General features: G+C 43.2%; 1 protein-coding gene across 2 annotated transcripts in view; it reads left to right on the top strand.

Moving 5' to 3' along the window:
* Positions 1–24,184, top strand: part of LOC138611329 (low-density lipoprotein receptor-related protein 8-like) — a 121,070-nt gene extending 96,886 nt beyond the window's left edge. Inside the window, exons 12-18 of one of the 2 annotated variants that reach the window (XM_069684375.1) lie at positions 4,069–4,187; positions 4,481–4,620; positions 11,374–11,515; positions 12,166–12,318; positions 15,919–16,197; positions 18,413–18,481; positions 21,572–24,184. In XM_069684375.1, coding sequence (XP_069540476.1) covers positions 4,069–4,187; positions 4,481–4,620; positions 11,374–11,515; positions 12,166–12,318; positions 15,919–16,197; positions 18,413–18,481; positions 21,572–21,894 — 1,225 coding nt within the window. In that variant the 3' untranslated portion in view covers positions 21,895–24,184. Of the gene's footprint in view, positions 1–4,068; positions 4,188–4,480; positions 4,621–11,373; positions 11,516–12,165; positions 12,319–15,918; positions 16,198–18,412; positions 18,482–21,553 lie in introns of both variants that reach the window. The other variant, XM_069684374.1, reaches the window with a different exon arrangement.
* Positions 24,185–27,077: the final 2,893 nt, after the last annotated feature.

Raw genomic sequence — 27,077 nt, 5'->3', positions numbered from 1 at the left:
ATGACAAATTCAGCATCAAAGCCCTGCTAGATGGTTCTCTGGACAAGACAAAAGTTATTTGTTTTTACTGTCGATGTGAACTGAGTTACCACTGGCAGTGTTTCTGCTACATACATTTTGCCGGTCGCTGGCCCGCTCTCCTTGTTGAGGAAGAGCTCTGAAACAGTGACAGGAGTCACAGGACTCTAACTTTTAATGAACATTCAACTGTCTTTGTTTGCTAACATGCTAACCTAGCCAAGTTAGTTAGCGTCTTTGGAACAAACAAAGGAGTTTTGATCTTCGGTGGATTAAGCTGCGAATGAGGTCTTCCATAATTTTCAGTCCTCGTCCGACATCTCTCCTCTCGAGTTTTTGGCTTCAGAAAAGAGAGAAATATGACACCCCCCTCTTAACCTTAAGGATATTTGCTGTCAGAATTGCAGATACAATATGCACTCCCTTGTTCTGAAAGCTGAAAGCCTAGTTACGGTTGCTAACGTAGGATTGGACAGTGGCCGTTTAAGGGAGGGGCTTAGCGAAGGGTCAGTTACCTCTTCTGCTCGTTATAATGCTCATTTCTAATTTCAAAAAGTATGCAAATTACCAAACTGCATGCTATAAATTAACATGAAATTTACAGTTTGTCAGCATGAAACAAACATTAGCATTTAGATCTCTTTGAATATGATGGCAGATAAACAGATTTACTTTGCTGTGTGTAAGATATCGAAGATGATGGTCAGTGACGCCCAGATAAACTGATTTCAGCCGAGACCCATGAAATGAATCAACATAATCCTCCCTGGGACCGTGTCTAATCATTAACATAAGAGTAGTCTTGTTGCTGTGTTTGGGAATGCAGAGTAACAAGCCGGTGACCCATTTAGGATCCTGACTCAATAGTTTTTTTTACAAATTCTGTCCTAGATGATTGCTCCTAATCTGGGAAGCTTTATGAATTTGTGCCAGCGTGTGCCTCTGCAGCTTTTTTGTTCTGGTGATCAAAACCTAGATGAAAACAAACAAGCACCAAAATAAACAAGCACAGAGTCGAAGCTGAGGCGCACACACCAATCATAACTCAAGCACACAGATCTCTTACTGTGATACCAAATGAGCTCTGTCTTTGAATGTAATAAACATTTACATAGAGATGACTGTGTGGTTCTCTGCTGTGAATGTTAAGTGATATCGCCCAATAACCATTCAAACTGAAGTCAGACAGTTACGGCTTTTGGATGTGGTGCTTTAAACACTTTTGAGCCTATTAAAAAACCACTGCCATGGCTGCAGAAGTTTGCATTTTTCTCGTTTAGCAGAGTATTTACCAACACTGATGAAGTGAGTGAGCACAGCCGCCTCGTTAAATTGAATTCACTGCTTCAAATTAGGACACAATGGGCTGTAAGGAGGCAAAGAAGAGGGACGTTGCTGTCGACAAACTTAAATAAGTGGTGATAAGAACAATAAACAGATTTTTGAAGCAGCTGGCTTTACATTAATAGAACAACATGCCCACAAACAAAGCTATAATGTTTGCAAAGTGTGTTGACGTGTTGGTGTTAAAATGGCGAGAGACGGACCTTTTGTCAAAGAGTGAGATCCTGTGTTTCACACTAGAACCGCCAAGCACTTTTTCAGTGCTACTTCGGCCAACTCGAGAGCGTCTGTATCCTTTTGTTCTCGTTAATGGGCTGATGACGTCATCACTATACATCTCTATAGGTGTGCAAGGACACCATGCGACCCAGCCCCCACAAACAAAGCCAGATAGATGATCTGATAACAGGCTGCACCTGGGATGCTATAAATCATAAAATGTAAAATGTGCTATTTTCATTTGCTAATGTCTAAGAAGTGATCAAAAAATATGGTGCAAATGATCACGCTTGTCTAACAAAAGAACGACACTAAGCACTGCTCCTGTGGTCTTTTTTACGCTCAGAGCTCAAGTCTCTCCATCCGTCATCATCAATGTCACCATTTGTATTTGAGTAAATAAAATAATAAGAAATTGAAGCGGAAAAAATCACGCCTTTTGTCGGACTATAAAAGTTGTGGAATTGGTAAAGTCCACTGTCCCCCGTGCGCTCTCTCTCTCTCTCTCTCTCACACACTCACTGGTGAGGTTCAGAGGCAGTAAGCAATATCCAAACCGATGACAACAATTACTTTGGGATTACTTGCCACGCTTATTTACAATGTATAGTTTTTACTAAAGAAATAGACCGCTTATCGCTGTTTTGAGTGCATCTCAGTGAAAACCATGCGCAGGCAGCCTACCTGCACTGTTGGAATGGTGCCATCTCGCACCCTGCCCTCGCCCTAATCTCTTCAAAAGAGGAAAAGGGATCTGTGCGTCTTGGTGTTTGTTCAGTCGGCTCAGTTCGGGACCTTTTGTGGTGAGGAGCTCGGGGTGTCTCAGCAGGCGGGATCTGGTCACACTCAGGCTCCGGTTCTAGCTCAGAATCAGACGCGTCACGTCACTTTGTCTGCAGTGTCAGCCATTTTCTCACAGAATGATGTCCATGTGACCTGAACTGAATTTATAAAGCATTTTTTAGCCTCTCCTAAATAATAAGACTGCCTACAATTATTTACTTCTATTGTGCTCAATCCACCTGAATGCTGAACACAGGAGTTGATGGTCTACCGCTGCCTCGATTGGTTAGTTTGTGTTATTGTGTGGTGTTTTAAGGGGCTAGTTCGGTTCCAAACTAACATGTTACAACATGTAACGTGGCAGAGGTAGACCAGCAAGTCCCGTGTTCTGCAAGGTAAAATGACTGTTCCTTGTAAAATCAGCTCTTAATATTTTACCAACACAGACTGCCTCACATAACGCGTAACATAACCCATCAAACATTATAAAACGTCTCCCTTTTTTTGACCACAGCTGTGTTTCCCAGTTACATAGGCCGAGCTCATCATGGTTCACTCACGTTATGTTAGTCGTTGCAGCTCTCCTTCTTCACTCTGGACTCAGTGGAAATCAAACACGCGGTTTTTGATGCGATGCATGACACTTTGATCTGATTGGCCTGTTTTTGATGCAATGCATTTGATTGGTGTCTGTTCCAAGTCAGTTTGTCTTTCTTGCTCGCAATATCCATACTGTAGATAAATATTTTACTCAGTGATGGATGGATGTACAAATGTAGCGAGTTACTTTACTTCATTTAAAACATACTTAAGTAAAAAAGTAAAATTACTGACTTTGATAAAATCTCAAAAAAGTACAATTCCAGGGAAAAGCTAAGTACTTGTAATTCAAATTCAAGCAGTTGGCAATTGAGGCTTTTGTGTTTTTGGTGTTGTGGTGCTGAACGGACAGCTCCCAAAGCCTGCACAGATCACTCTTACAGCAGCATATTTCTTTGTCTCTGTCTCTGATGTGATTTATTTATATACTGTAGCTCTGTTATTATTACAGAAATATCTCTCGTCTCTGTCTCTAAATCAAACCTCATTTTCACAAATCACAAAGTTGCTATCTGCAGACGTCTAATCAGAGACAGAATTACCTCTGCTATAGGGCTCAGTCTGCAGAGAAGAACCACATCCCCCTGTCTGATTTGTCAGTCTTCTATAGGATTAGTCTACAACATTCTGTATATTTCAAAGGTAACCTCTTCTGTCATCTTGCCGTCGCAAAAAAATTTGTTCAGTCCTCATAAAGATATAGAAGAATGCGATCTGCCTCCTCAAAAAAGTTGCATCAAGTTACATCCCTTCTGTCTGGTAGCAGCTTCTTTGTTGTGCGACAGCAGGCAGACACAGCGCGGCATCTACGCAGAGACTCACAACTTTATCAAAGAATGGCAAAGTTCCAGACAAAATGTCTGCATGCAAAATAACCAGGGCGTTATATATGCGACAGTCCGAACAGCAGGGGCTGTTTGCACAACAGCGTCAACACACTCAATGCATCATAAACTGATAAAAGAAACAGAAGCGCTCTCATTATAAACAGAATAATACTCGTGTGCTGTTAGATCTTTAATGTCACATCTCCTGCTGAGCACAGCAGCACTGCATGAACAGCCCATAATGTAACAATAAATGTGCTTCCTTTGTGCAATCCAGCTTCATGTACTGGTCAGACTGGGGCACGCAGGCCAAGATAGAGAAGGCCGGGATGAATGGAGTCGACCGACAGGTGCTGGTGGCTGATAACATTGAATGGCCAAATGGAATCACTCTGGGTGAGAATTAACAGCTTTTTTTCACCTCTTGTCCTGACGTCGTGTCACACACAGAGCAATATTTGACACTTTTTTTGCAGTTTTTATTGTCCTTAAATGTGCCTGAAGAAGAAAACTTTGTGAGAATCTGACATTTTGAAATGTAATCAATACCACCTGGAGGGATCTGCTGGTCAGAGAGCATCAGTGCTTACCACAAAGACAATCAATTTCTACTTAGCTTGGGAAAGTCTTATCTGTGTGTGTGTGTGTGTGTGTGTGTGTGTGCGTGTGTGTGTGTGTGTGTGTCTCAGATGTAGCCAACAAGCGTCTGTACTGGGTGGATTCAAAGCTGCACCTCATCGCCAGTGTGGACCTGAACGGAGCCCACAGAAGGACACACATGTCGTCTGCGGAGCGGCTGGGACACCCGTACGCTCTGGCCGTGTTTGAGGTTTGTGTTTTATAGATCTCAAACATTTCTGCCTGGTTGTGCACATCTCATCATACCCACATCTCCCTCATCGGCCTCACAGGGGCCTGCAGTGTGACTGGGAGTTTAAAAGTAATGAGAGTTAAATTCAGTTTACTGTACGCTCAGTTTGTGTGTATGGGCTGACTGTTTCCCCCGATGGCATCGCCTCGCAGAGCATACTAAACAGAGGACAGCTAGAGGGAGAAGCGAGCCTAAAGCCTAAACACACTCATGCTTTGGCCATCAGCCAGCCTCTTTGTGTGCGATATGTCCCGATGTCCATCGGAGAAACTTTGTCTGGTTTTGTGCCAAAGATTCCTGCAAATCTGCTGCGCTGTGCTTTCTTTGTTGTGTTTGTGCCGGTGTACAAGAAAACTCTTGTGTTGGAAGTCTGTGTTGTTGCCACTGCAGCAAAGTCCCAGACAGTTTCAGATGGGAGGTAATGACATCACCCAGGTGGCCCACTCCCCAGTGAGACTCCTCTCAGAGGGAGCTGGTCTCAGTGGGATCAGAGATGCAGGTTTCATTCAGCAGCGCAGCAGATTTACAAGCATGTTTTTTAAAATATCCCCTTTGGTTTCAATTCCTTTGAGTTACTGAGTGAGCTAATTGGACTTGGAAAGGTGACTGTTTTTAAAGTCAAAGCACCAGCATGGATTTAAATATCCCTCCATTGATGTAACAACAAAGTAAAAAGAGCCTCAATTCTGCCAATTTGTTTTAAAAGGAGGTATCAACACCAACATGCAGAATATTCAACTTCAGATGAGAGATCTCTGTTTGAATTTCAAATTAAACTTGCAAAATGGATCAAAAGTAAAAGTATTGGGGACGCTGGTTTATCTCAGTTGGTGGAGCAGGCGTCCCATGTACAGAGGCAAAGTCCTCGACGCAGCAGCCGTGCTTTCGACTCCGACTCGCAACCCTTTGGTGCATCTCTACCTCACTCTCTCCCTCCTACACTCAGCCTCCACTGTCCTATCGGCAAATGCTCCCAAAAATATATATAAAAAGTAAGTACAAGCATTGATGCAATGATGTGTAAACAGCATTTTAATGTTGTAGCTGGTCGAGGTGGAGATGAAAACAATTAATGCCCTCCAGAACAACAGCTTTTTTATCATTAACAACACAGAAAACTACAAATACAAAGATTCAAGTTAAACTTTATTTACATAAAAGAATGATTCTTGTTAAAAAGGGACTACTACTGTTGTTGCCCAGTCCCACCCCCTCTCCAGTCCATGATTTTATTGATGAATAACAAAATTTGGTTTCAAAAACTCCACTGTTAGGAGAGATGTTTCCTCCTCGGCTCCCAAACCAGAGGCCGAAACTATTTATTACAATTAACAAGGTGCAAAAGGTACAAGAACTGAAGCAAATTTACCTTCAGTTAGTTTGTTTAAGTCATTAAAATTATGTTATGATATTATTGTTACCTCAGATCTGCTCAACATCGCTTCCACTTAATTTGCCCCCAATTCCCCCCTTGCAGTCGCTCTGTGCCCCCCAGTTTGAGAATCATGTCAATCTCGGATCCCATCGGCTATAGTCTGAGACGATATAGCCTCTGGGCACACTGGTGAACGTGCTGGGCGGTAAGCGATAAACGACTTCCCGCCGAGACTTCCTTTTCCGCATTCTGCATTGTTACAGAAAGATAAATCCTTCTCTTGTGATGTACTTGTTATTAACGCATCTTACCTTTGCCTAAATTTCAACATCATCATGCAGAACAGAAGAAAACTTTTAAAATGCTGGTTTGTTGAAGGGAGGTCGGGTCGATGTGATGCAGGGAAATCTGAACGATGAACGTCTTTCGTGACACAGTGTCAAGGGATTTCATCTCAAGTTAAATTTTAGATCTAGAACGGATTGTTAGCTGTTAGCATGCAGATGTCTGTTTATAGAGATTAATAAGAAGCCATCGTCAGATCACGCTGATGGGAGCCGTGATGGCATTATGCGGATAACTTTCCGCCTGCTTTTGCTCTCCACATGGACTGTTCTTCCTTCATATGCCGCAGCCTGCTGATACGTGATTGGTCAATATTAATCAGACTACAAGCATAGTTCAAACGGAAACCAGAACACTTGCCTCCCTGGAAATCCACTTCCCTGCCTACAGATTCGACTATGTAGAATCTGTAAATAGAGATAACGCTAATGTAAACTAATTTAGATCCAGTTCATCCTATAGATATTCATTCCATCTTATATGAGTAAGAACTATTGTAGTGGAGTAAATGAGTACAATATTTCACTCTCAAATGCAGTAGAGTAAAAGTATAGAGTAGGATAGAATAAAACTACTTTTCCCACACAGAGTAAATGTGTTATATTGTTATTATGCTTTCTGTATATTAACAGCCGCCCAAGTTTTTGGCAACCACTTCCTTTTTTTATCTGCACAAGATCGTCATCCACACTCTACTCTTCATGTACCTGTGGTGAGCAGCGTCTGCACACATGCTCGTCACAGAAACACACACACTTATAGAAAGAGAGAGACGACTTCTAGTACGTCCGTCCTGTAAGTGCATTGATTGAGGTGCGACGTCTCCTAAAACCTTTTAAGTGCAGCCGATGTCATTCAGTGCCACGTTGGTTTGAGTGCCAGTTGTGTTATTTGGGCGACTTTGTAACATGTACAGCTCATTGATGTCAACACAGCAGAAACATAAAGGGAGAGAAAGCAGAAGGAGGCGGGCCGCTGTGTGCAGTTACAGCAGAGGTTTATGTTTGTGGGGAAAAAAGGGTTATGATAAGGTTGATTTTCTTTTTTTAATTTTGTAAAAGTGATAATCTGGAAGATGTTTCATTTGAATAAATGTCTGTTAAGTCACTATCTATCGCTTAATGAGGTAAAACAATGGTGATTGAGCCTATGGCCCACTGATGAAAGCCTTTAGCTTTGCAGTATTACAGACTGGCTGTCTGCGGCAACATTTGCGGAAAAAAACCAAGCGACGCCCAGTTAGTGACGCGTTTTCCATCAGCCAGCAGTGGTTGGTCTGCCAGAGAGGGTAGGCGGAGCTAAGCGGCTGCTTTTCCGCTCTCTGCAAGTGTTGTGAGTAAACAGTAATCTACTATGGCTGAACAAACAAAGAAAAGATGGATGACTACAGATACAACTTCAAAAATAAGTGAAAATCCAAAGAAAAAGAAACAAACTCGACGCTCAGATGAAGCAAACAGTCTAAAAAGGAAAGTGACCGTCAGCCAGGAAAATCAAGAGTTACAACCGGAGCCAACCGTGGATGTCACACATGCAACACTGTCTGGATATCTGGGAAGTGTGCTCCCGTAATTACCGTTTATCACCAGAGGTGCCGCCAAAGAGAACGAAACTGTGATCTTTGAGATTACAACTTTAAGGTTGTTTTTTGGCCTTCATCTTTATTGATGGAGCAGTGAATATATGAGAGGAAATGTGGGGAAGAGAGAGAGAGAGGATGGCATGCACCAAATGGCTGAGGTGGGAGTCGAACCAGCATCTGATACAGCAAGGCCTTTGCCTCTGTATATGGGGCACCTGCTCTACCAAACAGAGCTAAACCAGCGTCCCTTGGGGTTAATACCGTGGGTGAAATATGATACAACCTTATTAAAATAGGGTCATGTATTGTTTGCGATATATCACCCAGCTGCTGTTGCTGCCACAGGTAAGCCTACAGTCAGTGCTAAACACTGTGCTACAGTGAAGTACCCCAAACTTTGCACTACAAGTAAAGAAGAATACTTCACTTGTACAGTCCAGTAATGAGTGGATTGTTGTTACATTCAAACCGAACTAAACTTCTCCCTCTCTTATTTCTATGAAAGAAATTTATCACACATATTTCTGATTTTTCTCACAGTTAAAAATGAAAAGCTGATATATTTAAGCCTCCAAAGCAGGACCTTGATACTTTTTTATCTGCTGTCCTGTGCTGTTAGCCGACCCTGCAGGCAGCGCTGTAGTGAACCTCACAGAAACGATGATAAATCCCCTCTGGTGTAAAACACAATCGATCGAGGCTCCTCTGCTCTCTGCCCTGTTGTGACTACAAGGTGACCTTCCTGTTCGGGATGTTCAGCGCTCACCTGCTCCGTGTTATTGAGCGGAGCGTGTTGTAGTGTACATCACATTACCATCTCTTTCTGACTCACTGACTGACTCAAAACAAACACGCACACGCTCACTCAGGCTCGTGTTGGAGATTAGTCTGTAGTTTCTAAGGCAACCGCAGAAAATGTCAGCTGCAGTTTATAACTCTTTTTAAAGTGCTGAGGGAGAGAAGAAGGCAAAAGAAATCAATTAAAATCCTCCTGTCAGTATTTTCATCTAAACAGGATGTCTTTTAATCATACACCATTAAAAACCTATCAAACTTCCTTTACACAACGAGGTGTCACTGTCTCTTTATGTCACGCCTGTTGTTGCCCTGCTGCTCCTGTTGAATAAACCACGTCTGCATATTCATTTCAGTGACGCATTCATCCACTCACATTATTTGCAGCAAAAGCCAAATTAACACACTTTCTCCTCCACAAAAGATAATGAATGAGACTCTGTCTGACAGAAAATATTTATCAGTCGCTATTTCACTCGCGCTAATTTTCTCTCCATTGTTTTCCCTCAAATAAATTAGACTTGTGAGCGAGTACGCTGAGCCGGGCGTTTACAGCTGTTAACGCTGTTTATGCTCCCGCAGCATGAATCGAATGCCTCTGCTCTCTCTGCTGTTTTCCTCTTTCTGTATTTCTTTCTCTGCAGTTGTCCGTGCTAATGTTTTATTTCCCCCTCTGTTTCAATCACACATTATCTCTCACCCAGACATAAACACAGCATATGGACAGTTGCTTTCAGATTCTTGCAATGATTGGCTCTCAGAGTATCAACACTGACATGCATTTTGCTTTGCACTCAGAGCTGTAAAATGCTATAAAATCTGTTCTTTTTTTAGTTTAAGTTGAGTTTATTCGACATCAGGAGGACGAGAACATCAAATCACACACAACTACATGAATGAAGAGTCAATGAGTCCATAGGCATGTTAGCGCTGCTTGAGGCTTTGTCCAGCCAGCCTTCTTAAAGAAAGCCTCGGTATTTCCAACTTGCTTCTCAGTACACAATTGGCGGGTTGGGTCGGGGGTTAACCGCCTAACCGCAAAGTGGCATTTCACCGCAGTTCAGTATTGTAACCGCCCTAGCATCAGTAGCTAAAATGCTCACAATGACAATAGCTCTCTGCGCCACTTGCTAACTACAACTCAAGCTTTATTCAAGCTGTATTCATTCATAAACCAAACTGTTGTGTACATTTCAAATTTACTAGACAATGGTGTGACTTGAAAGTTAAGGGGATCCTTGTTACTACAATTCACGTTTGTTACGCTTCTGGATGAAAGGCAGTGTGAGTGAGACCAAAAAAAGGATTCAAAACCAGGTTGACGATTTACCAGTTGAGGTGTAGATTTATTCAGGCCATCCAGACAAGCAAAAAAAATCATTATTAATCATCATCATTAAGTGTCCTCTGTAGAGACAAAAGAAATAGAGGTTATTCAAACAGCTGGAGCGGCTGTGGCTCAGTGGTAGAGTCGGTTGTCTTTCAATCTGAAGGTCGGAGGTTCGATCCCCAGCACCCTCAGGCGTCAGTCGAAGCGTCCTCGGGCAAGACACTGAACCCCAAATTGAATGTGATATCTGATTGACAGTTGGGCACTTTACGTAGCTGCCTCTGCCATCAGTGTGTGAATGTGTGTGTGAATGGGTGAATGTGACATGTAGTGTAAAAGCAGCTTTGAGTGGTCTAGAAAAAGCGCTTTATAGGTACAGTCCATTTACCAAACAGAAAACACCGGCTCTCCTCACAGCCCTCACCTCCAAACTGACACACATCAATCCAACAGTTGATTTCACACCTTTTATATCTTTTATATCTAGCTTTTAGGCCAATCACAGGTGAGCTCTGTAATCAGTGCCATCTTGACCACAGGTGAACTTAATCTCACCTCTCCAGGAGTTGATTACACTCAAGCATAACTGAACAAAGGAAAAATACTGAACTCAAAGCACAAGCGGCCATTTTAAAGGAATAAATAATGAAAACACCCCATTTTATCAGAAGTTCAAACAGAAAATAAAATAAGAATCAGGAAGATTAATTCACACATATTTAACAATTATTATGTACAATTGTGTTTGAGAGCAATGTGCACCTTCCTCTTAATCAAAACAAATCTCATCTTGCGGGGTTGCAGACTTTATAACAACGTTATCAGTTCAAATTGTATCGCAATCCAACAAATAGTTGTTTGGACCTTTCACATGAAACCACAAACGTCCACCACATGGAGGTACAAGATGTCTATGTGGATGTTGAGGAAGTGGAGGGAGTCTGTAGGATTCGTCCTTTGGAGAACAAAAAAGTCCAAATGTACCAAATGTAATGGCAATTAATTAACTAGTTCTTAAGAACTTTCAGCCAAATAAGCATGTTATTTAAATGCTAATTAAAACAATGGACGTAGCCCCGTCCCAGAAGCCTTGACCACCTTTTTAAATGGTGTATGTAGATATGGGATTTAAGTTGTTATGACAGCTTTTATGTCCTTCAGAGCTCACCATCCGAGCTGTTGAAATTAGGCTAAAAAGTGCACTTTAGTTAGAGCTCAACACAACCCTGACTAACTGGTCCTGTGCGTTCCTGTATTCAGACAGTGATCCTCGTTGTGTTTCAGGATCGCATCTACTGGACGGACAGAGACAGTGCCGCGGTCTTCATGGCCAACAGACTGACGGGTCAGGACGTCCAGACGCTGGCCGAAAACCTCAACGACCCCCACGACATCGTGGTCTTCCACCAGCTCCGACAGCCACAAGGTGTGTGTGTGTGTGTGTGTCTTTACATTAGTGTCTGCGTGTTCTCTTTCCTCCCCTCTCTATGATTGTACGACGCATCTTTGTGACCACTCTTTCCACTGTGGGTCGATGTCAGAGCAGCACATGAATAAGTGATGGTGAGACGTGTGACTGCGGTGGAGTGATCAAAGCATCGGGAGCAGCAGTACATTCACACATCTGTCATAAACTCTGCCTCCAGGCTGGTTTCCTTTCAACAGGACGATCCACTTTGCTCTCAATCATGAATGTGATGCCGGTGTTTCCTTTGTTGTGTGTCCGTTTCCAGAAATATCTGTCTCTTTGTGCATCTTTCACTGTGTTTCATCACCTGTCTTCGCTAGTTTGTATCTAAAGAAGACTTCTGCGTGATCACAGTGGAGTTGTATGTGGCACAGCAGCACAGTTGGTATTGACAGCAGGTTTCTGTATGTTAGCAGATGTTGTTCTTTGTGTTCCTTTAGATTTAGTTTACACATGGTGAATGTCTCTGCTGAATTCAACAGTGCTCTTCAACAGCTTGTCTCTGACTCTCTGCTGCTCCTCATGTTGAATAAGTGATAATCTCATTTATAAAACCATCTCTGTGTAATTCTCCGTGTCCCCCTCTCTCTCTCCGTCACTGTCTCCAGGCCCTGACAGCTGTAATCTGGGCAGCGTGGCCAACGGAGGCTGCGAGTACTTGTGTCTGAAGGCTCCACAGATTACTGAACACTCGCCCAAATACACCTGCGCCTGCCCCGACGGACAGGACCTGGGCCCGGATATGAGGGGCTGCGTGCCAGGTGAGCGTGTTCATTGAGAGTATTCAGTGATCAATAGCACCTTAAGGGATTTGTCTGGCAGAGCGCCACGGTGATTCCTGTGAAGATAATCTGATACACTTAAAGAAGCTCTTTTTTTTTGCTGACGGTCATCAAAGAGGAAACTTCAAGCTTGGCCTCCTCTGATGAGATCTCATGAATCTCCCGAGGCTTCGTCACAGAGTTACTGCTGAATGCTACTTGTTGGTGACCATGAACATTAGGGTGCTTTCACACCTCTCAAGTCTGTTTGTTTGATCCGAATCAAAGATGAAATTGTTACAGTGTTGCATTTTCTTGAGTTTGGTTTGTTACCAGCGGACCAAAAGTTTTGATGCATGAGGAAACTGCTCTCTGATTGGTCAGAAATTCCACGTGGGAAGTAAACAAAGAGAGCATACTCCTCAAACACACTTGACAAGATCGAGGACTTTAATGTTTTGTTTAAGAGTTTTTTTTACTTTAATCGAGATCGTTCCACAGATCGATCAGCTCCTTTAGTTTGTCACTGAACACTTTGAAGACCTCCGTGCTCTTGGTGTTTCCACAAACAAATTGTTTGTTCAGCCCATATTTCTATTTCCTCATCGCTCCCCCACGTCTGTCCTCTACTCATCTTGCTGCCTGGCTGCGTGTCTGTCTCTGCAAGTGTCAACATCTGTTAACAACCCATAATGCACAGTGTTATGGTTTGCTTCCTGTATTAGGGCCTGCTTTAATTCTGATTATGCTCTAACCTGAGAGTAACCAGTTTTAATATCAATGCTCCTCTAACCTGGTGCATTATCACAATGTTTAATGTTTACAGTAAGAATTGACCCCAAAGAAGTTACATCATGTACTTTTTACATGACCAACACACAGCAGTCAACACAATATTAACAATGAATTAGACAGCTGATGAGATTTTTGTCCAGTTTCAGATTTTCAGTCTGTACATTTGAATCATGGTTTTGATTAAACGAACTGGGGTTCAGCTTGCGAGAGATCTCATAGCGCATACAACAAAACCACATGAGACTAGAGTTATGGGGAAAGGCATACTGTATAACAACCTGCCGAAAACACACCTGCAGCTAAAGCCGACGCTAACAGAGAGTAACATAAACATCAGTGCAAAACTAACTTACATATTCATGGACGCACACGATAAAAAGAGTCCATCAGTGATCACTGATGTCTCCGTAGTAGGTGCAGTAAACAAGTCTGGGCATGTCTCCCTCACTGCCGTGTTTTGAGTGAATGCGCTGAGTCGTGCTGCGTTCAGGAGCGCTCAGAAATATGAGTGATCAGATACGTTTTTACACGTTTTTAAAGATCGATCTCAGCATTTATTAATCGATATTGGGTCATTCAAATGAGAATGATTCGAATCGGGAAAATTGATTTTTTAAAGCCAGCCCTAATTCTCACCTGTCCAAACCAACCGGTCTTTCCGAGTTAAGTCCAAAAGTCCGGACCAAAGCTGTCATTTGTTAAGGCACCCTTAGTCTTAGGAATATTAATCCTCATGAGATGTCTGTGGGTGATGAGATTGATTTAAGAGAGGACTTATCTTGTTCATGTTTTAATAAATGCACAGCTCAGACCTCATCTGTAATTCATCAGTCAACCGCTCAACTGATGTCCATCTGTCGATCTACCAGTTTGATCCAACGTGACATATTGACTGTCAGGTGTGCATGGTGCCCAGAGGAGCAATCCTAATGGTGATCCCCTGGCTGTTTTTTTTCTAATACATCCTTTATACGGGAGGATTTTGGGCAGTTGCCTTCACGATTAAACAATTGTGGAGACTTTTGAGCCCGAGCTGATAAATGTTTACTATCCTAATGAAGATAGTGTCATAAAAATAATATAGTTATATTAATTAGGGCTGTCACAGTAACGTGTAAATTTGATTCATTAATTCCAGAAAAAATGACTTTTACTTTATTAGATTAATCGCACTCTGTTCTATCCCCTGACCTCATACGTTACTATTCATACAACCGTATTCAGCAGCTTTGAAAACATGACGGAGACACGCGACACAACGCTACCTGGCATTGAATGTATTATTATTATCTGAGATCGATCAATAAGTGGACAATCTGCTCTCGCTCTCCACCTGTCCCCTAGCCTACCTGTCACTAGTAGAGTCTACACACACACACACACACACACACACACAGATGTCCTCTGGTATATTGATTGAGCAGCGGACTTTTCCTTTTAAAATAAACTCTGTCGCTGTTTTAAAGCGTATAAAAGGTGCCGGTGTCTTTCGGTAACGATCGATCCTTTGAATCGCTACATCATTAATAACGTCCCTCGTGCACACACGCAGCTCAGGTGCTGTGAGAACTGAATAGTGACAGAAAACATTGAACTTAATAAAACACACTGCTGATGAAGACAGTCAACAGCACACGGAGAGACAGACAGAAAGAGGGGGCGGGGTCAGCAGCTGTGCAGAGAGCAGAGGTGCAGGTGTGCTGGGGGGACTGAAGGGAAGCAAAGTGATCCGATTAAAGTAGTTTGTGAACTAAAACTTCATAAGGTGAGGAAAAGAGTACGACTAAAGTGTAGAAGAGAGATATAACCATCTAGATTCCGGGTAATCCAGACTTAGTAAGTCTACATGCGATGAGGTGCTTCAACATCATTGTTATCTGCGATTGATTAATTACAAAGCCTGTAATTAATTAGATTAATTTGTTTGCCTGACAGCACTAATAATGATATACCTTTTATGATAAAGACCTTTTCTGCCCAGTTACAAACAGAGATAATGTAATGCTGAAATGAAGAGAACAAAGCAGATGAATCTTACAAAATGTGCTTTTAAATATATAACTTGCTAATCGTGTATTTTCTTATAACCAGCTCAGTGAAAGTAACAAAACATTTAGCTGTAGTTTCAGATGCTCGTTCCTGCCTAAAACTCTCTTCTGTAAATAACTGTAAATTATTTTATCACAGAGGCAGAGGACAGTAAGAAAATGTGAAAACAACAATCGATATTTTATTTATATTAGGTAGTAATTTGTTATAAATTATTAATTATGCTTCCCTCCAGCAACATCGTTATCCAACCTCTAATTATAAAGATTGTTGCTAAGCGACACATACATGCATTGAATACAAGAACGTGGACCACCGCTGTGTAATGTTACACAATCAAACACAACACGGTGGAATCACTGCTTCGTTTGTACAGATCATAGATTATTACTGCATGTGTTATCATAATGGTCAGGGCGCTGACAGCTGATTGTTCAGACCCTTGTTCAGTTTAATTTCCCATTATTAAGGACTCTCCAAGAGGTGACATTAGTAATATCTAAATTGTTTAAAGCTGTTTTCCCCTGTTTTTAGTCATGCTAAGCTAAGCTAACCGTCTCCTGGCTGTAACAGACAGACTGTAGAGAGTGATATTAATCTCCTCACCTAAACTGTATATTTCACCAAAATCTCAAACTACTACTTCAAGGTTACAGAGAAAAACAGATTTGAAAAGCTGCTCTTCGAGGTGCTTCAACACATCTACTATAACGCTGTTTGTCTGAAGCATTCTACGGTCCTCTTCTCTTCTTCCAGGAGCACCAAGAAACGACACGACACCAACGTCCTCCCCTCCTACTGACACCAGCTCTACTGTGACCGAAGACTTCCCGCCTCCCTCAGGGGCAGTATCACAGGCAGACGCCACCCCCCACCTGACCACAGCTCCCTCTGGTGCCCCCGATCTCCTCACACCCCTCTCCACCCTGAAGCCTCTGTCGTCACAAGCGTCAAAGGCTCTGGGCTCCCACTCCACCGCCACCGCCATGGTGGTGTCCACCACGCCTGCCGGGGACAGCAGCGTCTCTCAACACTGTGAGTGGACTGTGGATCCAACATCTTGTTTATCTTTTCTGCCTGTGTGTGAAGACACTGAAAATGCTTCTACAAATACTTTTTGCAGCTCTAAGTTTGTACGATACGTTTGTATTCGTCAAAGATGCAGGCAATATCTGCAAGATTACACGAAAGGCCAAATTCACAAAACTTTTGCGACCGCTTAACCCTTACAAATTAAAAAAAAAGACACCATCTGTTTCTCAAAGCACATGAAAGGGTTAAATGCACCCCAAACTGCCCACAGTTTCTCTGTGCTCCAGTGCTGTTTGTGCATATGAATCTTTATGCAGACATGCAGGGCAGATACCTGGAGACAGTCTGGAGCCGTTACGCAGGACAGGGATTATTATATCTGGACAAGCTGCTATTGTTTGCTCGGTCAAGGAATGCAGCTGCGTTACAGACAGTGAAACTAGTAAAACACCTGTTCATAATATCATTAGTGCAATGTGCTTTGTGAATTGGACCTTGAGACGGAGCAGATAGCGGGGGCAAAGGATGCTTGTATTTTGAGATATCTCTGTAAACTGACAAAACCAGATACTAACCTGTGAAAGAAACATAAAATATCCTAACATTGAATCCACTAAACATCTGTTTCTGATGTTTTTATATTTTAAGTGCATGTTTTTGTCTCTTTGGCCCCTTTTACACCGCCAGTTCAAGGCGGGATTATTACACCTCGGGTATGTTTCTTCTTCTATATAAAAAGCACATTGGGAGAATGGTAGGGCGAAGTCGTTGCGTCTCAGGCCGCATCAGAGGTAGAAACAGAGGCTCAACAGAGGCAAAGCGGTGTCAGTGTATACAGCGGAGCCAGCAGGGCAGAACAGAGCTGTGTGTGTGTGTGTGAAGCACGTGTCGTTTGTCTACACCTCACGCACGCTGGGGCGGCCTTACGTCGACGTGGCTTGGTCCAATGTAAAATGACAAAGGCGACATGCTGTGGCGGAACTGCAGTGTAAAAAGGGCTTATTATGCTGTTTAGGGGAGGGTTTGCAGGTCTGTTACATCGGAAAGGAGCCTCTACCTAACTTTGCATTCTTGCATGAGGTTACAAACAAACCACGTTACATCAGCATCTGTTACAATTCACTAAACAAGCTTTCACTTTGCATACATATCTGTCATATCCTAGATCTTGTTAGATATGGTCCTGCTCAGTCTGTGCTGCAGATTAGTGAAAATATAAGAGTGGATCTTTGTGTCTCTCACTATATGCAGCCTGGAAATCCGGTGATGCAATTTACCAGATCTGCAATCTCTATGATATAGTCATTATAAAGTAATGTAAGGCATCTGTGACAATTTAGATCTCCCTGTATCTTTTTGTGTAAACATTATCGATATGAGACAGATCCACACACTTGTCCACCATTGGATCGTTTCAGACACAGGTGGCTTTTGTCCAGTGACTCTTACGCTCACTATTTAAAGATGTTTCCTTTGAACCCGGGGTCTCCTGTAGTGTTTTGAAAGGGGCCGATTGGCCCATTCAGAAGTGAGACATTGGTCTCTAATAAAGGGACACTTTCACCTGAGGGTCCTCATCTCCTGCAAAGCACCACATCCTACAGCCCTCCTCGCCCTCATAATGTAGCTAACAGCCTTACCCTCACTGTAATGACCACATTAAAATGAGGGATCTACAAGCCCCCTCAACAACGCACAGCTGACTCTAGCAGGAGTGATGGATCTTACCTTGAAAACGTGGCCTTTCCGTCCATTAATTCTGGTCTGCGGGGCGTTGTGTGTCTGCGAGGGCATGCATGCACCTGTGTACATAGATAAGTGTGTTTGTGAGCGCGTCGTGTGTGAATGAGTGTGAGGTCACACTGGAGGATGACTTGATGAATGAAGAGTAGCAGGTCAGGGGTAGTGTCAAGGTCACTCTCTGCCAAATGCCACGCTCATCATTTTCCTCTCCTTCTTTCGTTTTCATTCAAACCTCTTTTTCACTATCTGTCTCTTTCTGTAAAACACTCAGCGCCCTGCATGCATGATCGTCCACCTGCTCCCTGCCTCTGTTTTATCTCCCCTCTCTTCCACCGGCTCTCCCGCCTCACCTCCCTGCTTATCTCTCACTCTGTTTCTCACTCATTTTATATCCTGTGAGCCCTTATCCCCTCTCGCTCTGCTGTCTTTCTCGCCTCTCACTCTAACTCCTCTCTCTCGTTCCTTCTCTCCACAGCTGGAAGCGAGCATTTCCTCCTGGGCGAGAACCTGACAGTGGCTGTTTTGGGGGTGGTCATCCCCATCGGTAAGTCACCCGGAGCCTTCCTGTCTGTGTGTGTCTGTCCACGCCAAAGGCCTGCAGGGCTGCGTAAAGCTGCTGTCTCCCTGCAGCCTTCGGCCTCTCTGTTTGTAGTCCGTTCACACCGACCCTGCTGTGGCAGGATGAGAGAATTCTGGCCCACAGGTCTTTCTCGCTGAGGTTTCTCCAAACTCATTTTCTCTGTGCGTCTGACATTGCTGCCACACTGCATTATTCACTCCACGCTGTGTTGTTGTGTTGGGTTCTGCTATCGACCTGTCGGTAGTCCTTTTGTCTCTCTGTGGTTAGAATACTACAGCACAGAGAGGGTTAATGCACCTAAAGTTCCACATATATTTTCTCATTTACCACTAGTATCTAGCCATCCAGATAGTTTTGTATTATGAGCACATGGTAAGCCCCACCCTCTTAATATCTGTTGCAACCATAGACTGTATAAAAAGATGGACGACATGACAGCTCCCTATACGTGAAGCCAAATCCTCTCTATCGCCCCCTGCTGACTGGCTGCAGTATAGCTCATAAAGCCCGCCTCCTCCATGTTAACAGATGGGACATGAGTCAAACTATAAAATCAAAATACACGTCAAATACATGTTTCTCAAACATGGTTTCTGTCATTATAGTTAGTTCTTATCATGCTGATTTATGTCCAAGTGTTCATTTTTCTGAAAAGATTATTTTTAATTAGTTATTTGATGCTGTCAAAAGAATGATTGACAGCTCTGTTGACCAATACGGCTCCTGCAGCCGATCTGTTCCTGATTAGCAGAGTAGAGGAGGAACGGTGAGAGGAGACGTAACAAAAACAATCTCTACAGTCATTGAAGTTTACATATCTGTGAACGTCTGCTTCAGACCAACACAAGAAGCTGTTCTGCTGTTAAATGTGCAGACGCGCGGGATCTTTGCCGGTTTTTTTGTTCGCTAAGTTAAGTGTGTGTTTTTTTGCGGAAGTGGCCAACTACTGCGCAGCTCTGGCTCCAAATGATGTCAACAGTGCACGATGGCAGCGCCCGTCACGGGGGATATTTTGGCTTCAATTTTGTAGAGTGAGAACAGAGAGACGCGTTGTCCATCTTTATACTGTCATTGGTTGCTACCCGTTTGTTGTTGCACTGCACATATGCGCTCTTCACTGCCAACAGCGGTGGATATACCACTTAAAATTCTTATTAGCTTAAAAAAATGTGTCCTTGATTTTAGACAGCCGAAGACAAAAGCAAGCTTTTTATGTTTAGCAGTAACTGTTCATTTTTGCAGCTGAAAGAGCCACTTGAGCTAGCAGATTATACTTGTTTAGCTAGCTTACGCAGCTACAGTTAGCTCTATCAGATGATTGAAAACAGTCTTTGGCTAGCTTAAATTCATGATGCTCAGTGGCTACAATCATGAGTAGAGGTGGGAGGTTCGACTCTTTTTTACTAACTTGAGTTTGTATGAGTCACTCACTAAAAAGAGTCGAGTTTTTGAGTCACTCGAGTCAGTTCTCCAGAGCTTGTTTCCCCCCACTGGCCCAAGCGCCCATAGAGCATGCTCACTAGAGACTTCTGTCGCCCGATCAGGCTAACTTCCGGTTCAGCACTCCGCTAACATTAATGGAGATTAGATATAATCGTGCAGCTCTTCTAGACCTTCTGAGTGATCAATTCCTGACAGTAAAGTGAGTCATTTTGAGGGGTTCGTGACGCTCAATTTCCCATGATTGTGTGAAAAGTGCTTTTTGTGCCCTGCCGAGTTGGGAGAGTGGGTAGTGACCGACCGACTGACCTTCAGCTCGGGGCAGGGAGCGAACTCCAGGCACCAGACTGTGGGAGTGAGTACTGAGTGGAAACAAGCCCAAAAGTGGTTGTTTTTCTCACAGGGCTCGGCTTAGACGGTGGTCTCGCCTCAAATTCGCAGTTTGCAGTGGCTTGTAGCGGATAGGAGGGGTGAGTCAGTGAACGAGTTAGTGGAGATGAGGACTCGTGACTCCTGAGTCGTTCGTTTCAAACGATTGACTCATGACTCACACATCACTAATCATAATGTTGCTCTTCAAGGCTAAAGCTTCATGTCTCAGGAGAAAAGTAATTCTCCCCAGTTGCTAATGTAACTACAGCAGCATTTTTTCCTTTATTATTAAAGTGTAGAGTTATTTAACGACATCGCTAATTGAACTGCCTGGCTTCATAGCTTACATACTGTATTTTCAAACAGGATGTTTCCACTTTTAACGTTCCAAGAGAAAAGGCTGCTAGAATAAGGGTCCACTCATGAGTTTTGCAGAAGTATCACACTGTGATGTGTGGCTGCTGAGATTAAACCATAAAGATACAAGAGATAATAATCGCACAATAACTGTCAGCTTTGTTGGTAGAGCAACTACTCTACTCTACAAGTACTGATGAAATTACATTTAAAAAATCATCTTTCCTCCCAGAATTTGTGTCCCATTAATGTGGCTAATAGAGCTGCCCTGCGGAGAAATACGATACCATTTAAACAATTATATACTTTATAATAATGTCTTTGTATAAACAGGCCAATGCCACACCAGCAAGAAACAACATGAGTCAGCCAATTAGTTCAAATGGACCGTTCTCATTATAAACTTAATAAGGTGACCAGACAGAACAGGAGAGGTTAAAAAAGAGGCCAATAAACCACAGGAGCTTTATTAGAGTAATTTTATTAAGCATTATTAAATCACATTGCTTATTCAAGGACACATTTTTTGAGGATGATGTAATGTGATAGTTTAAATTTTGCTCCCTGAGGACGGTTTAAACTAATTTGCTCCACAGTCAGGCCGCTAATGGCGTTTCGCTCAGCTCATTTGGAGTCTGAGTTCAAATTCGTCAGCTGGTGTGTGACCCGACTTTGACCCGATGTTTAGCCGAGCCACCCACACACACACACGCACAGACACAACCTCTGTGTCCCCCTGCCCCCTCTGTCCCCCGCATGCCTGTTCTGCTCCTCTCTGTGCCTCTCATTTCATGCCATGGACTCGTTCTGCCTCGTTAACGCTGCCCCCTTCCCGTGTCCCTGCCGCTGTGTGTTAAACGCATGCAGTTCCTATCGTTGCCACAGTGGTGTTCGGCCTGGTGTGCGCCGGAGTCTACCTGGTGTGGCGGAACTGGCGGCGCAACTCCACCAAGAGCATGAACTTCGACAACCCTGTCTACCGCAAGACGACCGGCGAGGGCGAGGAGGACGAGATCCACATCGGGCGGACTGATGGCATGGGGCACCACGCGCACCACCACCCGTACCCGCAGGGCGTCAACATGGGAGTCGTAGGAGCGGGAGGTGGCACCTGCCCGCAGTTCATCGCCCTGCCGCTGGGGGGCAGCATGCCGGATCCGGGGACTCACTGGTACACGGAGCAGCCGATGCTCTCCACTGCAAAGTGACTGACAAGAGCAGACTCCATGTGAAGACAGCCGTTCAGGCACACGCACACACAGAGAGGTCAGGGGTCGCTTGGACTGAGTTTTATCTGAAGGGATGAAGAACATATCATTGAGTGTTACATGCAGCCATTCACAGCAAATGTCCTATGCCAATCTCCATTTGAAAAACAGCTGATTTAACTACACAAACTCTTTAAAAACACATTTTCTGTGCTGCAGCTGGATCTACTTTTTCTCTGGTACATGTTGCGAACTGATTTGTTAATGTGTTAAAATGTGTTCCCAACATTGACCTGAGCTGGGGGATGGAGTCAGACTGGTTCCTCTTTTGAATCTTTTGCATTGATCACTGAGTGAGGTGTGTGCTGTGTGTCTTATATTTAGTGACGGGGCTGCGAGAGCTTCTGTTTCGTCCTCGATGTATTAATTTGTGTTATTCCTGGCGGGCCACGGTGGAGCTCTGGGGACGCTGTTTGGGAGGGAGGAGCTCTGAAACTGGGACAGCACCTGCGTTGATGGGACAATCTGTACAGATTCATGTTAGCGTCAATCACAAATGTCATAGATGTCATTGCTGGAGGTGGGTTTTTTTTGTGGTTAACATTTTCCTGGATGTTTTTTCTTTTGTAAGATTTCTCTGACTGATTTTACAGAAAGTTTACCGCCCACATTATGTGCTCTCTCTCTCTCCGGTGCAGGAACAAGCCTTTAAGGGTCAGTTGTCTAACATTTCAGAGTGCAGCTTTAACACAGTTCATTTGAAGGGTTATGTTTTCATTTGACCTCCGAAACCCCGGAGATTTAGGAGAGTGCATCAGGTCTGCGGAGTGGAAAGGAGTAAATAGAAGCATCCGGAAGGTTTTTATTTTAGACCTCTGTTGTCTATGAGCAGAGAGGAAGCGAGGTTAGAGAGGTGTTACGCAGGAGTTCTGTCGTCTGTACTGTGACTTGTTTAGGTGTTAAATGGTTTGAGAAAAGCAATAGTCTGCAGCTTTTAGTCGGGCTGCGGTGTTTCGTGGTTGACCCTCGAGTGTTAAGAATTTTATTTGATCACCTGCTTTTGACTGAGACAAATGCACACATAAATACACATGAGGTGCAGTGATAGCAAAATTCCTGCTGTTCTCCAGAGGACAGAGACAATGTGCACTTGCCCTCCGAAAACACAAACAGCATGCATAATTGCCCACCAACTGACAATGCAGCCATTCATTGTTCCAGGCGAGACACACACATGAATGCACGCACACATTCACCAAAGCAAGCTGGATACCGCAGCACGCTCTCCTCCTGTCTGATATCCGAGCAGACAGTTTGGACGGCTCCACGTGGGAGGGCCCAGCTGGTGGCTGCGCGCTGAAAAAGACCCGTCATGTGATGTAACCACTGAAACCTAAAATCTGACTGTGATGTAACAAGTTGAGACCAAATCGTCCAATCAGTAAACATGTTTCATGCTCGTTTAGTCCCGTCATTAACGCTGTTTCTCCATTTATAGACCTTAAAGTCTGTGTGTGTGTGTGTGTGTGTGCTTGTGTGTGTGTGTGTGTGTGTGTGTGTGTGTGTGTTCATTATTATGCATGTGAGTGCTACTGTTCATCCCACAGCCATATTTGAACTGTTTTGTATGCTCTTTGTTGCACAACCCTCTCTGAATGCCTTCTGTATTGTGTACTGCATGGGAGAATACAGGTGTGTGTATATGCGTGTGTGTTGTATGTGTGTGTGCGTGTGTGTGTGTGTGTGTGTGTGTGTGTGTGTGACACTGGAGAAGCTTTGAGGGTGCTTTTTGATTCATTGATTTGTAAATATGTTTTCATAAGGTTTTTGATAATGTATTATACAATTATGTAAAAGAGAAGCTGTACATAAGATTTTAGATAAAGTGTGACAGGTATATTAATTTATTTGTATAAAAGGAGAGCACTGCATTCCCTGATTGTCACCAATCAGACTTTTCCACCAAAGTGGTTTGTGTTGTTTCTTGCTGTGCATCGTTTAGCATCTTCTTTTCTTTGTAAACATGGTGTCCCCTCCTGAATAACTCTCACTTTTTTGCAACGCTTCCCCACATTGGTGTTTATGAGATGATGGATTTTAGTTTATTTGTGCCTTTTTTGTTTACTATCTCCATTCCTCAAGTGTTTTTTCATGATACGGGCAGGGATGAGCCAACCTCTGTACATGCAAACATGAACTGTGTTACGACCAAACTGGTTCCACTTTTTGATTTTCTGTAATGGATTACTTTTGAATATCTCTATATATTGATATATAAAATCTGACTGAAAACTTCCTCTATGTGTGCTGTTTCATTTCCTTTCTGCAAAATGTCCACATAAATATTTCACACCTGCTGCTGGAAGAGATTGTTCTTTGTTTAAGTGAGACTATTTAAGTTATGCAGAAATGCAGACGTTAACAGGATGTGAGTTTTTGCATCTTTCTTTTGTCTCTCTTATATCAGTTTACAATGCCTCCATATTAAAGTAATAATCTCGAAGATTTTCATTTAAATAAATGTCTGTTAAGTCTCTATCTATCGCCGAATGAGGTAACACATTGGTGATTGAGCCTATGGGCCACTGATGAAAGCTTTTGCGTTTGCAGTATATAGTATTATTATGGACTGGGTCACAAGCGGCGCCCAGTTAGTGACGCGTTTTCCATCAGCCAGCAGTAGTTGGTCTGCCAGAGAGGGTAGGCGGAGCTAAGCGGCTGCTTTTCCAGTCTCTGCAAGTGTGGCAAGTAAACAGTAATCTACTATGGCTGAACAAACAAAGAAAAGATGGATGACTACAGATACAACTTCAACAATAAGTGAAAATCTAAAGAAAAAGAAACAAACTCGACGCTCAGATGAAGCAAACAGTCTGAAAAGAAAAGAGACCGTCAGCCGGGAAAATCAAGAGTTACAACCGGAGCCAACCGTGGACGTCACACATGCAGCACTGACTGGATATCTGGGAAGTGTGCTCCCACAATTACTGTTTATCGCCATAGGTGCTGCTAAAGAGAACAAAACTGAGATCTTCTGAGATTGATTTGTGTTACATTTGTTGAAATGCGCTTTATTTTCTGACAGCAGTCAACCACAAATGCCCTGGCAAAAAAAAAGGAAAGATGCGATATGTGGGTGTAACATGTCTGTAATAAGTCCATACATTCAGATGGAATACAATGATTGGTCTTACCTGCCTGTCTGCGTACATACCTGCCGTCCCACCTACCTGCGCCCACTCTGCTTGTGCACTCATTTCACATGAGTTTTCCACAAGCTTAAGCTAACACGCTAGCTGCACAAGAGTGTCAGAAAAAGATAGTTTGGTACAGTTTGGCAAAGAGAACAATCTGCTGTGCATCTGGACTCAACCTGCACAAAGAGTGAGGCAGCGCACGTCCATGTGTTTTAGGGTCGTGGCTTAGACGTTCATATAGTTGGTTGGTTAGCTTGCTCTTTCTGAAAGTGAAATGGCTCTGTATAATGACAATAATGTACATATTTGTAAAGGCCATTGTGTGTAAATGTTAGTTCTTTGTGGAATTCAGTCCTATAGTTGCAAAAAAAAAAATGAATGCAGCTTTCAAGACGTCATCAAACATCCTGACTTAGAAGAAGTGGAACACAGCCACGAGCCTGAAACAGAACTCCTGATAAGGTACAGTTTGTTTCCTTTCACTTTAGCACTTTAGCATTACAAGTGCAGCCTCAAACCTGACTGAATAATGCAGCTCTTTGTCTGCTGTATATGTTAATAATCTGAGCTAAAACTGACGAAGTAGGCTTCAGCAGCAGAACCCTGACTGCTTATGAATTCAGCGTTCACAGATAAGAAGTGACTCTTACCAGTGTGTGGGGGGTCGATTCTGACCGAGCTGCTTTCCACGTTCATCCACTTACAAAGTGATTCATCAGCAGACAGAAAAACAGTCGCAGATAAATCCAGTCCATTATCATTATTAAACTGAAGCAGGACTAAAGCCTGCAGACTCTTCCTTGTTGTACCAAACCCCATTAGGATATTATGTAATAAGTCCTTTTTATTAATCCAGTGGTTCCTAGCAGACGAATGTGTGTCACAGATGCTCGTTGCTGCAGGAAAGCTAAGAAACACCTTTATTCAGTGTGGCGTGAAGGCCTGTTTGGGTGGGGGAGGGTGTATTTGCCCCTATACATCAGTATATGGACACTCGGCCTGCAGGATACCTACACATCAGTACACACGTTTTTATTCTGTTGTATATCTATTTAAAGTCAATCTGTTTTTTTATAGTGAAAGAAGCACTGGTTTCTATTCTTGTGCCACATTATAGGTTGTTATATTCTATCTGAGACATTTGATTGATAGAAAAGCAGCTGATTCCATCTCCCTCCATCCATCTCTGTCTCCTTCTGAGGATATATGTTTGCTGAGGGTCATTAAAGCAGCAGGACAGTCAGTCAGTCAGCCAGGCTGGGAGGAAAAATCCTCGGGGGAAACGAGGTGGCTTTGCTCATTCAGACAGAAATCTAGCCTCCTCCGCGTCTCCGCACTCAATCCTTTTTGTTTTATCTCACCAGCGTGATCTCCTCGCACAGAGACTAAAGCTCAGCTCCTCACTGTTTCCCGGGGGGGTGTTAGAAGAACAAAGGCCACTCAAACACATCTGCTCTCCTGCCTGGCTGGGCCTATCAAGCTGCCATACTGTAGGATTGCAGGTGAATCTCATTGTGTCCCCTCTCATGGTGGAATTAGTTCAATTTGGTGGGTATCATGTCTATAATTGTGTGTCACACTTGAAAGGGATTAGATCTAATCCTCTGGATATGCTCATTTTAGAATTCCAGATTTATGTACATTGTTGCTTCCTGTATTTGTGTTATTGTGTATGATCTGTCAGGCAGTAGTAATGTGGGAATGGAGGAGCTGTGCCACCTGCTGGTCAGGATTGTCACTACAGCAACAAAGCTGATGAATGAGTTTTCAATGCATCCTGAAGCTCAGGAGTGTAACTTAGAAAATAATAATAAAAAGAGGGAAAGAGGAGGCGGCTGCTCCCGTGAGATCACCTATGTGTGAGTTTGAAACAGCAGATTAAGTTTTGACGCATTTTTAATCAATGTAATGGAGATTTTTTTAATATAAATTTTGCATGAAATGTCAATATTTACCCTGGCATGTGTGTGTTTTATCACAGTACAG

The sequence above is a fragment of the Semicossyphus pulcher genome, unplaced genomic scaffold (genome assembly GCF_022749685.1).
Source record: "Semicossyphus pulcher isolate SPU_LCO1_2020_fin unplaced genomic scaffold, fSemPul1.0.p SCAF_7, whole genome shotgun sequence".
NCBI lineage: Eukaryota > Metazoa > Chordata > Actinopteri > Labriformes > Labridae > Semicossyphus > Semicossyphus pulcher.
This window is presented reverse-complemented; position numbering and strand designations above follow the sequence as displayed.